General features: G+C 50.4%; 2 protein-coding genes and 1 long non-coding RNA gene across 12 annotated transcripts; all 3 read left to right on the forward strand.

Annotated features, from left to right (window-relative positions):
* The first annotated feature begins 3,216 nt into the window (after positions 1–3,216).
* On the forward strand, positions 3,217–5,729 carry LOC136464639 (subtilisin-like protease SBT1.4). The gene has a single exon (XM_066463605.1). It carries the CDS (start codon positions 3,250–3,252, stop codon positions 5,590–5,592), a length of 2,343 nt encoding a protein of 780 aa, XP_066319702.1. The 5' UTR covers positions 3,217–3,249; the 3' UTR covers positions 5,593–5,729.
* Positions 5,730–6,310: 581 nt separating this feature from the next.
* LOC136466212 (subtilisin-like protease SBT5.1) lies at positions 6,311–7,683 on the forward strand. The gene is made up of 2 exons (XM_066464637.1): positions 6,311–6,656; positions 7,637–7,683. Exons 1-2 carry the CDS (start codon positions 6,311–6,313, stop codon positions 7,681–7,683), a joined length of 393 nt encoding a protein of 130 aa, XP_066320734.1.
* A 254-nt stretch (positions 7,684–7,937) lies between these two features.
* Positions 7,938–15,942, forward strand: LOC136464640 (uncharacterized). Of its 10 annotated transcripts, none has more exons than XR_010761234.1 (5): positions 7,938–8,590; positions 13,847–13,936; positions 14,648–14,985; positions 15,177–15,269; positions 15,383–15,936. It is a non-coding gene; the product is annotated as an uncharacterized lncRNA (long non-coding RNA). The 10 variants fall into 10 exon arrangements; XR_010761233.1 differs by having other exon boundaries at positions 13,853–13,936; XR_010761235.1 differs by having other exon boundaries at positions 7,938–8,253; positions 13,853–14,001.

The raw sequence follows: 15,942 nt of genomic DNA on the forward strand, positions 1-15,942 counted from the left end.
ACTGAAGTCTACCACTTATCCAACAACGTCCGGATGGACGCAACTGTTTTCTTGTTTGTCGTCACCGTGGTAGGTTTGCGAACGCATCGAGAGCACATGATCGAGCAAGCATGCAGTTTAGACGGGCTCGGATGCCGTACTTCATGTGTTCCTCAAATCTTGCTCTATATTATGGTTCCCAACTCTGAAGAAAATGAAAATGATATTAGGAAAATATGAAATTGATTCATACTTTTCTGAGCTAAATTTTCTATGAGTTTTCTAATATTAAACTAGATTTTAGTATTTGAAATTGTATTTATAAAAAAATACTTGGATTTTTTTTTGAAAATTTATTACTACTTTTATAAAGTCTAATTGACCTCTTGAACTATCGTTTAAGTCCGATTTATTTCTCTCGTTGCTCACGTGGTGCCACGCAACCAAAACCGCTCTCAACTTATACGTACGTCCTCTTGATGATATATATGCAAGAACGGGGATGTGCGAACAAACTGTTGCCTCCGCACGAATAGCAAGTGCTGGAGCTGCAACGAGCCCATCGGCGACATTGCCCGCTCATGTCAACTGTTCCCCATTAAATTTGAACCTGAAACACAACTTGTATGAGTAGGAGAAAAGGACAGATTTCATCTGGGTTATTTGGTCTAGCTTGAATAGTTTTTGACGGAGTAAATAAAGAGTAAACAAATCAAGTCGATATTTGACGGACTAGTTTGAACAGACTATATTCCCTCAAGAAACATCTCCTTCATCCTTCTTTACATTCTTCTTAGCTTAGTTTCAACTTTTGAAGTTGGTCGATGGTCCATTTCAGTCAGGCCCACCATTAATAGTGCTTTTAAAATCAAAGAGTGCAGCAAAACCAACCACAACCAGGATGCATTTGCTTCTGTCCTGAGCCTTGCGAGTTGTGACTATAATGAAAATGTTGTTAGGCGGCCGTAGTGATGCAACAGCCAAGAGGGCTGCGTCGCACCATTTACACCTAGCTGAGTTAGTTAACTTAAAAGTGCATAAATCCCTTAGCTGGGCATAATATGATTTGATCGGCCCATTTACACCCAACCACTGAGCCTTCGTGACGTTCTTGTTCGCTCAATAATACGAGCTCAGTTTAAGCACGTCATGGAGACTGATTCCTTTGGCTTATCCAATCCATTTTTATTTATATAATAAAGACTTGTATCTTTCTCTTTCGTGTGGATATATAGGCCAGATTAATGAAAATTCATTATTAAAAAAAAGACTTGCATCTTTCGAGTCATGACAAACTTCTTATGTTGAATTTTTATTTGTATATACCACTAGATTAATCTAAATAAGACGTGTTAAAAAATCATATATAGTAAACTTTAATCATTTATTGTGATTCAATAATTATATTTGCAAAAGGATTATGGGATGTAAGGCGTATTGCGTTCTCTAAAGAATTACTCCCTTCGTTGGGATAAGTCAAACTTCCTTTTTAAGTTTGACCAAAAGTATAGAAAATATTACCAATATTTAATTATTTATATATCCAAATGGTTTATTATGAAAATTTTTATGATTAATCTAACGGATGCACTAACGTTCAGACGTTCGACGCCAGGCTGGTGTCGTGGAACTGAAGGAAGCGAAGTGCTATCTACCCGCGTAACAGAAGAGGAGAGCGTGCACTTTGCGTCTGCGCTGCCATCCCGTGGCGTGCCCCATCCACCGGGCCCGTCGCGCCCCCTCCGCATTCTGAGAAGGATGCAAGGCAACAGAAGGTGGGGAGGATACACCAAGGCGAGACAGCAGAAGGCGAGGAGAGAGATACAACACCCGATCTACTTTTGAAACATCCCGATGCAACACTTGCAACATACGTCTGAAGACAGATAAAACACTTGAAACATGCATCTGAAACACTTGCAAAAAAACACATGAAACACTTAAAAACTATTGCAACACATATGCAACATCCAGAGAAAACACTTGCAACATATGTGTGAAACATATGCAACATCCAGACAAACACACTTGCAACATACGTCTGAAAAAATAGATGAAATATTGGGAACGGACGTTTGCAATATATGTGTATAACTATCGCAGCATATATAACATCCCGATCTATATTTGCAACATCCATACGAGACACTTGCAACATACATCTAAAACATTTGCTTGCAACATACGTTTTCAGCGTAACGTCACCTTGCTGCTTGGACGAATGGAGCCCGTCGTTATGGAGCTCGACGCCGGCGCGGAGGTTGGTGGTGGCGCATGGAGCTCGCCGGTGCGCCAGCAAAGTGGCGAGCACTGCGTGACCTGGGCGAGCACCTATACGCGAGGCCACGAGCAGGATGGCAGGGGCGAGCACTTGCTTCTACGCGGCGTGGATTGGGAGGAAGGCCACGTGATTGGGAGGAAGACGCTGCGGCGGGGGATGGAGCGCGCGGCAGGGGATGGGGGCACCGTGCGTCACGTGGTGTCGAGGCAGCGAGGACAGCAAGTGAAGCCTCATGCCAACGAATGGAGAATTTCTGTCTTTTTTTTAGAAAAGGTCGTTGGGTAGTGACAGAGGGGAGCAGGCTCGTTGCCTTGTTGGGCCTGATCGGTGCGCCAGGCCTGGGAATGGGGCATCCGGACGGACGCCTTCACGAGAGCATTAGCGTTAATCTAATGATACCTATTTAGTATCATAATATAAATTTGATTGAATTTGAAATCGTTTGAATTGCATTGTTTCTTGAGGTCGACTTCTTGTAAAGAATTATCTACCTTTGTCCTTATGACATTGGTATCCCTAAAGATCAGTAGGTAGTGCAGAAACATGGATTGATCATTGATGTACCGAGTAGACTAAAAATACAAGCGCAAATGTTCAAGATTTTTTTTTCAGACAGATAAGAAAAACATAATAATCCTTGTAAAGCATCGCGCGCAGGTCGTGCTTCACTGATCGCAACGTGCCAATGCCAAGTATAGAGTGTCCTATTGGCCACTTCGGTAATCCAACAGCTAAGATTACTGGTTCTTTCTCTTACAATATTGAGAAATGAGAACGAGTAGACGATCGGATCATCGAGTTCGATGGCAAGCACCTATTTGCCGTGTTGGTCTGCCCCCAACAACCGCGACTACGCGAGGTGCAGACAACAAGCCGGCACATGAGCAGTCCGATCAGCTCGCCTACTTATTGGCGCGGCGCCTCCGTCCCTCGAGTCCACCACGAGTCCCCAACACATCCATCTCTTACGGACACGGTGCACCCCACCGATGGCAAGGCTCGCTAGCGCGCTGTGCGTCCTGCTCGCCGCCGTCGTCGCTGTCTCCGCGGCGGTGGCCACGGAGTCCGAAGCGGAGGACCGTGTGTCCACCTACATTGTGCACGTCGCACCGGCGCACGCGCCGCGGCTGTCCCGCCCCCGCGCGCTCTCGGGCACGTACCGCTCCTTCCTGCGCGACAATCTACCCGCGCGCGTCGCGCGCCCGGTGCCGAGGCTGCTCTACTCGTACGCGCACGCTGCGACGGGGTTCGCGGCGCGGCTGACGGGGGCGCAGGCCGCGCACCTCGCCTCTCAGCGCTCCGCCGTGCTGGCCGTCGTGCCCGACGCGACGCAGCAGGTGCACACCACGCTGACGCCCTCGTTCCTGAGCCTCTCGGAGTCGTCGGGGCTGCTCCAGGCGTCTGGCGGCGCCACGGACGTCGTGATCGGCCTCATCGACACCGGCGTGTACCCCAAGGACCGCGCGTCCTTCGCCGCGGACCCGTCGCTGCCGCCGCCGCCAAGCACGTTCCGCGGCCGCTGCGTCTCGACGTCGGCGTTCAACGCCTCCGCGTACTGCAACAACAAGCTCGTCGGCGCCAAGTTCTTTGGCCTGGGGTACGAGGCCGCGCACGGCGGGGCGGTTGGTGAGACGGACTCCAGATCGCCGCTCGACACCAACGGCCACGGCACGCACACCTCGTCCACGGCAGCAGGCTCTGCCGTGGCGAACGCCGCCTTCTTCGACTATGGCAAAGGTACAGCCACTGGAATGGCGCCACGCGCCCGCATTGCTGCCTACAAGGCGTGCTGGGCAAGGGGGTGCGCGTCCTCTGATATCCTCAAGGCATTCGACGAGGCTATCAAGGACGGGGTCAACGTCATCTCCGTCTCACTCGGCGCCGTCGGCCAGGCGCCCCCGTTTTACAGCGACAGCACGGCCGTGGGTGCGTTCAGCGCCGTCCGCAACGGCATCGTCGTCGCTGCCTCCGCGGGCAACTCTGGCCCCGGCGACTTCACCGCCGTCAACGTCGCGCCATGGATCCTGACGGTGGGCGCGTCAACCCTCAACCGCCAGTTCCCAGCGAACGTCGTTCTCGGCAGCGGCGATACCTTCACCGGCACTTCCCTCTATGCCGGCACGCCGCTCGGTCCCAGCAAGCTACCGCTAGTCTATGGAGGCGACGTGGGCTCAAGCGTCTGTGAAGCTGGCAAGCTGATCGCCCGCAGGGTCGCCGGCAAGATCGTGGTCTGCGACCCCGGCGTGATCGGTGGAGCAGCTAAAGGAGAAGCCGTAAAGCTTGCCGGAGGAGCTGGAGCGATCCTCGTCAGCTCCAAGGCGTTCGGCGAGGAGGCCCTCACCACCCCGCACATCCACCCCGCGACGGGCGTGGCGTTCGCCGCTGCCGAGAAGATCAAGAAGTACATCAGAACCAGCGCGTCCCCCGTCGCGACGATCCTGTTCATCGGCACCGTCGTCGACGGGACGCCATCTTCCCCAAGAATGGCATCCTTTTCCAGCCGTGGTCCAAACCTCCTCGCGCCGGAGATTCTCAAGCCGGACGTGACCGCCCCCGGAGTGGACATCCTGGCCGCATGGACTGGCGAGAACTCGCCGTCGGAGCTCGACAGCGACACGAGGCGGGTGAAGTTTAACATTATCTCCGGCACGTCCATGTCGTGCCCTCACGTGAGCGGCATCGCCGCGCTGCTCCGGCAGGCGCGGCAGGACTGGAGCCCCGCCTCGATCAAGTCCGCGCTGATGACCACCGCGTACAACGTCGACAACGCCGGGGACATCATCAAGGACATGTCCACCGGCACGGCGTCCACGCCGTTCGTGCGCGGGGCAGGCCATGTGGACCCCAACCGCGCCCTCAACCCAGGCCTGGTGTACGACGCCGGCACCGACGACTACGTCTCTTTCCTGTGCGCGCTCGGCTACACCGCCAGTCAGATCGCCGTCCTGACGAGGGACGGCTCGACGACTGACTGCTCGACTCGCTCGGGCTCCGTGGGCGACCTCAACTACCCGGCCTTCTCGGTATTGTTAGGCTCCGGCGGCGACGAGGTCACGCAGCACCGCATCGTGCGCAACGTCGGGAGCAACGTCAGGGCCACGTACACGGCCAGCGTCGCCAGCCCGGCCGGCGTGCGCGTCACGGTGGAGCCTCCGACGCTGAAGTTCAGAGCGACGGAGCAGACGCAGGAGTACGCCATCACCTTCGCGCCGGAGCAGGGAAGCGTGACAGAGAAGTACACATCCGGGTCCATCGTGTGGAGCGACGGGGAGCACAAGGTGACCAGCCCCATTGCCGTCATCTGGCTGGCCAGCCAAGCAGCAGCGATGTGATCCGGTCGACGTCGAGCTACCCATGTGTGCGCTTGTGTTTATTTTTCTGTTGCAAGTTGCATTACAAAATAAGTTGCATTCTTTCAGCACTGATCCATCGTACCAACAACTTGTAGCATAATTTGTTATAAAGAAAATTTGTAGCATATTTTATTACTTGGACTTTCGCTTCTAAACTGCTTTCTATGCCCGTGCAGGCTGTGCAACGGAACAAGGCCCTCAAAATCATAGGGCCCTAAGATTTACTTAAGTACCATAAGTATGTATATTAATTGTGGATTTTGTTTAATTAATAAATCAGCAACAACTATCTTCTTTGGCTCATAAAGCGACGTGCTACGACTTCGTTCGAGAGACAAAGTGGCCGCAGTGATTCCAATTCTTTTTCTCGTAAACTTTGTCACTTTGACTTCCTATTCCTTCGTCTATCTGCCATCAGCACCATTGTTCATCATCTTCTCGGCTTGAGACCCAGTCCCAATCCTAGATCAGGATGAAGGGACGAAGTGACGTGTGACGAAGGCCACGACTCGTCAAGACTCTAGAGCAGTCTCCAATTTACCACGCAGCCACAGGATGAAACATTGTTGACGCGATCGCCTGGTGAACTCCATGAGCAGGCCACATCCTGGCCGCGTGGACCGGCGAGAACTCGCCCTCGCAGCTGGCCGACAGCGACACGAGGCGGGTGAAGTTTGTCATCGTCTCCGGCACTTCCATGTCGTGCCCTCACGTGAGCGGCATCGCCGCGCTGCTCCGGCAGGCGCGCCCGGACTGGAGCCCCGCCGCGATCAAGTCCGCGCTGATGACCACCGCGTACAACGTCGACAACGCCGGGGACATCATCAAGGACATGTCCACCCGCCTCGTGTTCAGCGCGACGCAGCAGACGCAGGAGTACGACGTCACCTTCGCGCCGGAGCAGGGAAGCGTGTTCTCGCCGGGGAAGTACACGTTCGGGTCCATCGTGTGGAGCGACGGGGAGCACGAGGTCAGGAGCCCCATTGCCATCACCTGGCCGGCGAGCCAAGCAGCCGCGATGTCATCCGGTCGAGCTACCACGTGTGCGTTTGTGTTTTCTGTTGCAAGTTGCATTACAAAATAAGTTGCATTCTTTCAGCACGAAAACACTGATCCATCGTATTCGTACCAACAACTAGCACCATAATTTGTCATCATAAACAAAATTTGTAGCATATATATTTTATTACGTGGACTTTCGCTTCTCAACTGCTTTCTATCGTTACTAGGTTCAGAAAGCTACAGTCGCTGGTCTCTTTGTGGTGACTTGCCAGCGGATAGTCGGATTTTGGATTGTCACAAAATGGATGGTGTGTAATTACAACCTAGTACTCGTAAGCCCTGGAAGCTTTGTACCAACTGTATTTCGTTTTCTTCCTCCTCTTAGTGAGGCACATCCGTGAAAAAAGAAACTGCATTTCATCCTTAACCAGGACAAACACCGCCGGCATCACTTCAAAGTTGACAATAGAGTTATGCAACTTTTCTAACTTTGGCCAAATAATCTATAGAAATTTATAGAAGAGGCCACGCTAAGGCGTAACAGGTAATTGCGTGACCCTTTGCCCAAGTACCTGACCACATCACCAAAACAAAGCTAATTTTTGTCGTCAACTAGGCTAATTACGTATGTCGGGAGTAGGGAGCAGGTGGAGATGGTACCTTGTCATAGTACATTTGTACTAGTCCATTTTATATGTAACTCCGTATAGCTCCTAGAATCGCTGCGTTCTCAGCGCTCCAGTTACTGTTACCCGTACGGCCATATATACAGCATACCTTCCACGCATTCTCAGCGCACTTAGCTAGTGTAGCCGTTACTTTAGACCAATTCCGTTGCGCCCGCCTGGTGTTAGTGCGTGTTCAGACGCTACTGTAGGCCAGTCGAGTTGCGCCTGCGCGGTGTTCGTGCGTGTCCCGACCTGATTTTGGGACCTTGTGCTTTGGTGGCCCAATGTTCAACGCAAAATGAATTGCGCTGCGGTGCGAAATCATGCTTCTACCCGTCGTTTCTTTCTCGCAGGCTCCGTCGCCTCCTCCGCCCCCGCCTTTGGCACCTCCGTCGCCTAACACTGAATCCCGATCGCCGCCGCCACTGCTCCCCCAAGTTGGAAGAGGACCATACTTGTCATCGGCCTCGCCTCGCGCAATCCGCCTCCTATAGGTGTTGCCTCCCTCCACTCCTTCTGGCCATTGCCGCATCCTTGCCTTCTCCGCTCGGTGTTGCCTCCCTCCACTCCTTTTGGCCATTGCCGCATCCTTGCCTTCTCCGCTCGGTGTTGCCTCCCTCCACTCCTTCTGGCCATTGCCGCATCCTAGGGAGCCCTGCCCTCTTCTTCCCCACGGCCGATAGGGGCGCCGCAAGGTCCCTAGGCACCGCAGAACCTCTGACCTCTCGACTGCGCTTTGCCGCTCGGTGGCCAGATCCGGTCTGCCAGATGTACGCTCATCAGTCTACCATCATCGATGCGGCCGCTTTTGCTTCGCTGGTGTCGCTGCGGGTCAGACGACCATTTTCGGTGCAGTTGCCTCCTGCGCCACGCGCGATGGCTCCATGGGGGCTTCGTCGTCGGATCCAGCACATACGTCGCCATCACCTCCTCGGTCATGCCCACTGACATGACCAGCGACAGCCGCACGGTGAGATTTCTCCTTTCTCCCCTCTTCCCTCCCCATATCCTCCACTTCCATTGGCTGGCGGAGGTCGGGGAAGGCCGCCTCTATGCGCATCAGTCTCCGTGGTGGCAAACCGGGACGGCGCGGCTGCACGCTCCGCTGTCGCATGGCCGCCTCACCGAGCTGGCCTACTGTATCTCGCTCTCTCCACCTTCCTTTGCGTCCTTGCCCTACTCAGTGTCTCCGGAGTAGCGGTTTTCAGCGCCACCGTCCGCTGCTGAAAGAACCACGCTGGTCCATCCCCCGATCCCTGACAGCACCAAGGCCATCTTCGCGTCTAGGATGCCTCCAGCCTGTGCTGGTAAGGGTCCTGTAACAACCCAAAAATCCACACACCAAAAATCATAACTACAAAATTTTTGTTGTTACCCTATGCAATGTTGAGTAACATCTGTAGGAGCCAACCCTAGGTGTTACATTAGTTGTAAACCAACTAAACAATTTCATGAGCATGGTATGTCATTTGTTAATTATGTTTATTTAAATACTGACAAATAAAATATAGCATACATTGTTAACTCAAATGGTGATTTGGATTTCCGTTTGTTTTATGTATTGCCTAACAACTCCTTTAAAGAAATAAACCATAAAGTAATTATTAATCAAACCAAAGAATAAATGCTTAAAGAGAAAACTATTTCTATTTTTGTATAACAAAACTACGCCTATTTTTGTTATACAAAATAGCTAAATAAAATTCCTAATATATATAAAAGAATGTTGTGGGCCTCATACCTAAAACTTCAATGAATAAGGTACACCAATTTTGAATTCAAATTCCAAAATCAAATTTGAATTTAAACAAAGGAGAAGAAAAATAAAAACAGAAAAAGGAAAGAAAGGGAGAAGACCCGCAGCTGGCTCGGCTTGCTCGGCCCGCTAGCGCACAGCAGCACCCGGCCCAGCAAGCCAGCCCAGCTTGCACGCGGCAGCACCCGGCCCCGCAAGCAGCCCTGCTTCGCGCGCAGGCCGGCCCAACTCGCACGACCGGCCCAGCAAGCCAGCCCAGCGCGCTGCTCACGCCCGCGCGCCTTTCTGCTTCGCCGCTTCCGCTGCCAACCTGACCCCACGTGTCAGCCACTCCCCGGCACAGTGTCGTCTTCCTCCCCACGCCGGCGCCTCCTTCGACCAAGTCTCGACCAAAATGACAGGCGCGGGCCCGGGGTCACGCGAATCACCTGGCCCTGTCCCCTTGGCGCCGCGCCCACGCAACCTCCGCGCCAACCACCCGCGCCCGCGATACCGTTCGATGCCCTCGACGCATCGCCAGCTGTCCGCCCCGTCCGCCATGGATGGAGCTCGGGCACCGGGGCTATAAAGCGATGCCAGGGCGCCCTAGGGGTTCCTTAGCCCACGACGCCGCCGCTCGGTGGCCCAACAGCCCGCACCGCACCGAGAGAAGAGGACCGAGAAGGAATTCGGAGGAGAGGCGAGCAGTGAGCTCGGAGACGCCGATCACCGGAGCCGGAGCGCCGCCCTAAGCGCCTACCCCGACAACGCGCCTCGCCACCGCACCACCACTGAATGCCGCCAGCACCACTCGATGAGTCTTTTGGCTAAGACCTCCTCCTAGCCCTTGGACGCCATAGCAGAGCACGCGCACGCCGCACTCACGACGCCGTCGTCATGGCGCGGCCACCACTTGCGCACCCGGCCGCCTCGCCGGACTAGGAAGTGGTCGTAGCACCACCGTGACGCCCGGAAGATAGCCGCGTAGACCGAGACCCCGTTAGCCGGCCGCAGCGCCTTGGCCACGAGCACCAGATCACCGGCCGGAGCTTCGTCGTGCACCACCACCGCGCGCAGACTTCGCCACGCCCTTTAGTCATCGTCGACACTTTACCCTGTCGCCCGCTATCGTCTGAAAGGAAACGGGGCACTAGGACCCCTGTAACAGTCCCGAGCTGCCCCGCCGGTAAGGCTGGACGAAAAACTCGAAGCTCGTTAGCTCGCTCGGCTCGTGGCTGGCTCGACTCGGCTCGGCTCGGCTCGTTATGATAATGAGCCGAGCCGAGCCAAGATTTTAGCTCGTTAGCTATAACGAGCCAACTCGAGCCAGCTCGCGAGCCGCTCGCGAGCTAAATGAGCCAAGCTTCCAGGAAAAAAAGTATCAAAACTTATATTAGTTTTTGTATTACTTCATGTCTTGCACTTTATAATTGACTGATAACTGGTCTAGACCCTATAAATTGACTGGTAACTGGTCTAGATGTATTTCTTTTGTATTATTATTATTCTCAAACTTTAGATAAATACAAATATTATATTTTGTGTATTTTTTATATCTGGCTCGCGAGCTTAACGAGCCAGCTCGAGCTTTTAACGAGCCGAGCCGAGCTGGCTTTCTGGCTCATTAGGATAACGTGTCGAGCCGAGCTAGCTCGTTATCTTAACGAGCCATAACGAGCCGAGCCCAAACGAGCCGAGCTGGCTCGTTATCCAGCCTTACCCGCCGGCGAGCACCGCCACGACCAAGCCGCCGACCACCGTGGCCAACGCCCTAGAAAGCCCTGGCCGCCACCTTGACCCCACTACCGTATTCGCCGAGACCTGACGAAGCTTTTCCCCACCTTAATTGGACGCCAGCACCGTCGTAGGAGCTCGCCAGTGAGCACACCACCGGCAGGAGCACTCCGAGGATGGAAGCAGAGGACTCCCCTCACCGGCCGCACGCGCCTGCACCCGGTGCACATAGACCAGGCCAGAGGGAAGAAGGGTGGACTCGGTCCACTGAAGACCCAGCCAACGGTCCATGGACCGTGAACACGAGTTCATCGTGAGCCACGCGGTGTGGGCCGAACGGTGGACGAAGCCCAGTGGAGGCCCTTGGCTACGACGTGGCAGCGCCACAGCATGCCACGTGTCCGGGCCGGCCTGGCCCAAATCTAGCCTCGTCCAGGCCCACCAAAGCCCAGTCGAGACCCAACCTGGTTGACCGTTGATCGGTCAACGTTGACTATTGATCGGACCCACATGTCAGCGACACAAAGACTCTGGACCCACTTGACAGTAAGTGATGTCATGCTGATGTCATGACAATATCACGCGGGTCCCACCTGTTAGTAACAAACACAGCCGAGGTAACGTCATGATGATGTCACGGTGACGTCAGCTCCTGACGTCAGCAATTCTGGCCCCACATGTCAGTGACCATGACCCGTTGACCGTTGACTCGCCCGTTGAGTTGATGTTGACTTTGACCGGACCCACAAGTCAGTGACCCAAGAGCCTCTGGCCTCATCTGTCGGAAACGATGACGTTGATGACGTCAGCAGGACCCCACTCGTCAGCTCAGAGCCGAGCCGATGATGTCATGCTGACATCACGCTGATGTCAGCATGCCACGTGGACCAGCCACAGCGTGACACGTGTCAGCCCAGGATTAATTCAGCATTTTCCATTTTTAGAGATGATTTAAACTTCAGAAATTCATAACTAATTCATACGACCTCAGAAAAATACAAGACCAAAACCAAAATTCATCTAAAATCGAGCTTTACGCAATGAACCCATGTTTGAGTGCAATTGGCTCTTTTGAATTTTCATTGCTTCTTGTGCTATTCTATAGACGTCGCTAACGCGACTATAATTCGAACGTATGCAGACTCGGAGGGGAACCAGACGGACGAGGATCGTGAGTACCGTGAGGAGAACGGAGACGACTACACTGAAGGTGCCACATCCCACCCAATCTCGTAGCACCTATTATGCATGACTAATATAGGACTGCTATTGCTTTACTTTACTGTTATAATCATACTATGATAGGACTTGCATGGTAGTATGCTTATTTGATGGCATTTACCTTGACGCAACCTTACCCCTGCATACCCTGCTATTAGGCTAGACACACGCTTACTGCTATATTTCATTGCTTATACTTCTACTACGCCTATACTATATTAATGTGTGGTGGAAACTGGTGTTATCTGGACTATGGGGAGAGTGCTGCGTGTGTGACTTGGGTGTGTGGAGGGTGAGGGTTGTGTCGACCAAGTTGGAGTATACGACGAGCCTGGGGCAAGTCTTGCCATGTGATGCTACCTGGGCACCCCTGGAAATGGATACCTGTGGTGGGTAAATGGTATATAAGGTGGTCCTGGGTGTGAACCTGTGATAGGAGGAGCCCGGGATGGAGGTGTTGTGGTGGCATGGTTAATGGAAACCCTGATGGAGACATTCTGGCTTGGTCATCCCTAAGGACTTACTAGTACTCAGATTCACCGGGAAGCCTTACGTACCACTCGTCCTATATGGTGCGGGACAGCCGGACTACTTGGTAGGATATTGCCACTACTGCTAGGTTGATAGCAGACAGTGTAAGGAGGTACGGGGCGCGGAGGATTTTTCCCACACCCTTCCGAGACTTCATGGAGACCTTGTGGACCTGGCTCATGACTCACAGTTTCAGCCACCCCAGACCAGACTTGGGGTGTACCAGGGCTGAATGGTAGAGTGACATTATCATAGGCTAGTAAGCGGCCGGAATCAGCCCAGTTGACGACGGTCAGCGAAGAAGGCAGATCTTGTGGTTATGTAAAACCTCTGCAGAGTGTATGGTTGATCGATCGATACATGTGCCGACTTATCGGCTATGGATCTTTCATGGGTTTCGCTTAAACTAGATAGTGAGATGAGTCCTTCTCTTCTTCCCCCGTGAGAGTGTCGGTCGTAGCCAGGGGCTACGGACCTGGAGGCAGTGCCGAGAGGGAGTCGGCCTGTCGACTGAGCGATGGTATGGTGATGGTGTGCAGATGGTGGTATATCGATCTCAGGATCGAAACCTGGCTCTGGAAAGGGAATGTGTGTGTGGGAATAGTGTTAAAACTTGACTATATTATTATACACTTGATATGCTAATACATAGGAAACTCCAGCCTTATAGGTTCCTTTTGATTATATCCAGCTTCCATCCAATTTCCACAAAGCATAGCTCATAGGGTGGGAGTGGCCAGTAAAAATCGTACTGATAAATTTTGGCACACAGGTTCTGCTGAGGAGTTTAGCTCCAAGGAGTTTGACGGTTGAGGGGTTCGTGCCTACGGTCGAGTTTGACGATCTTATCTTCAAGCTGTTCTGAATGAATGCTACTTTTGATTACGCCAATGCGGCGATGTAATAAATTATATAATTCCGCACTATTTGTACTCTGATATTATCGTTGTATGGATGTGGTATTCGACTGAAAATTTGGATAATATGATCTACAACGGTCTTATTACACTTTGACTCTGGTTTTCCCTTCGAAGAAATCAGGTCGTTTCAGGCCCTCCTCACGTCATTCCAGCCTTTCATTTGAGGAGAGGTCCCTGTAGTCCCTGATGCGTTATCTTCTCTTTAATTGTTGCTTTGCTTTTCTTCTTCCCCAAATTATTGCTGCGGTACACAAGGATTTGAGACTGTTGCTTGCTGCCCATGTGACTTGCTGTCTGCGATCATAAATCAATAAATGTCCTCACCCCAGTATCCATTCCTATTAGCATGTTTCAATTTCAGTTTGGTGATTAGATATATTAGGGTTCAGTGTCATTATCACTTTTATGATTTACCTTCATAGTTTCAGGTTGAAGCCCTACCCTTTGATCCAAAGACAAGACCTTCATGAATTAATCTACACTGCTATACTGTTAATTAGGCCAAGCTCATGGTACTGGATCCACTGCTGCGCTACCCCTCTAGTCATTACTAAATCAACTACTTACAATTGTTAAAGTAGGGCTCACACCTTTATTTCTACTGAGATGTTATAAATCCTAGGTAGCCAAGAGTGTTAATTGTTCCTACTGGCACATGATAGCAATTCAAGGTTGCTGAGAGTTGGAAATTTATCTGTCCCTTTTAGTCATGGTCCATGTCTTACGAGTAACTGCCAAATTGCTTTATGTCAAGAATAAATGATTATCATACACTATTTGTTTCCATCTTTTGTTTTATTATACTATTTCTTGCAATTGTGATATGGTCAATGGCTCAATGCTCAAACAACTACACACATTTCCATCACATGCGTATTGAGGTTTCTGAATGCATTTGTAATTTTGTATGCTTTCTGGACCAGGTACATCACCTGAGTATCCATGTTTTTTTTAGTTAATGCCCTATCTTTTTGCTTCCAAATATGTATGACATGACAATTACTATGCTAATATAACTAAGGAGACACACTATGATTCTTTTTTAGAATTGCTTCTAAAATATGTTTTTTTTTTCTATTTTACCTTCTGTATACTCATGCCAACTGAACAATGTCAATATATTTTTTTACCAAATGAAATAGTATGGATGACAAGGTTTACCAAATTTATTTGCAGTCCTAGAAAGGAAACTGCTGATTTCTTTTTGCCTTCGGCATTTTCAGCTTCCATACCCATGTCAGCACCAGAATTGGATTCAGACAAATGTGCTTCCACCTTTGTCTCTGTTTACTCAACCTTAATTGTCGATCAAATCTCATATGTAGCTGATTTAGAAGACAATGGGAACAAATTTTCTATCTGTTCCATCCATCAGGTTCTGATACATCAAACCTTTTTCTCTTTCTGCACGTAGCATTTGATTGTTAGTTCAAAGAAGCTATCTGTGTTAGCTAATTTGTACTGCAGTTATTTGGAGACAGTTAATAATCGCAATAATACACCATTGGCCTGCGTGCTTCATCAGCATCAAACTGGAAGTGACAGCGAAACATCGTACTATGTACGTGTTCTCCTGAAAAAAGCAGCTCGACTTACTAACGTTATCTAATTATGAAACATCGGAAAAAGCAGCTGCATTACTTACTGTATCATGTTATCTAACTATGAAACTATGCTATATAAATATACAAAAAGATCAGATTTAGAAAAGCCTTTTTCTTTCTTTACTGAATTGCCCTTCAATGGCATCAGGATCTTTTGAGGATGCGGCCATATCAACATACAGATTGCCAGGGCAAGCACTAGGCAACTGCATCATGTCTAGAATTACCAAACCGACACAAGGTATTAAAAAAAAGAAAACCATCTAATTTACCTTACCCATTATTTTTTTCCATTGCTCATTTCATAGCATGACATGGCAGTCCAATATTTTTTTTCCATTGCTCATTTCGTAGTATGACATGCCAGTCCAAGAGAAACAACTGTAATTACCTTTATCAAACCAGGATGCTGAAGCCTTCCATCCTAAACGCTATTTGACCAAGGCGCACCCCTGCTTCTTGGTCAGTGTTGTCTGGGTCAAGTACAAGTACAAGGTGATAGTAGTCATTAAATTTTGCTGATCAGATGTTATAACTTTATTCTTTCCCATATTTTTGTGTCCTAGCAAAATGGTAGTAATAAATTAGAACTACAGAGGAATGACAAATCCATGCTTCTAATGCATCTTCCTGTATTTGTTAAGATGCAACTAATAAGGTAATTAATAACCATATGTCTCCATTTGGATTTGGATAAACTCATATGTGGCTGTCTTTAAATTGTGGAATCATTTCCCGGATGTGTGAAAGTTTTCCATTCACTTCATTTTGTTATGTTACTACGTGTCTATGTTTGTTATTACACCCCTATTAAACATATCTGACAAAAGGTCACACATTTCTTGCAGATTTTAGTCAGCCGTTTATTTGCTGGCTAGCGGCATGTCAGGTTTCTGCATCGAGATAGTCTCTAA

The sequence above is a fragment of the Miscanthus floridulus genome, chromosome 7, assembly GCF_019320115.1.
Source record: "Miscanthus floridulus cultivar M001 chromosome 7, ASM1932011v1, whole genome shotgun sequence".
NCBI classification, from domain to species: Eukaryota; Viridiplantae; Streptophyta; class Magnoliopsida; order Poales; family Poaceae; genus Miscanthus; species Miscanthus floridulus.

Coding starts and splice junctions, on each gene's coding strand:
- LOC136464639 (XM_066463605.1), top strand. CDS start 3,250: ATGGCAAGGCTCGCTAGCGCGCTGTGCGTCCTGCTCGCCGCCGTCGTC.
- LOC136466212 (XM_066464637.1), top strand. CDS start 6,311: ATGTCGTGCCCTCACGTGAGCGGCATCGCCGCGCTGCTCCGGCAGGCG. Junction 6,657..7,636: donor ATCCGGTCGAGCTACCACGT/GTGCGTTTGTGT, acceptor TCTTTCTCGCAG/GCTCCGTCGCCTCCTCCGCC.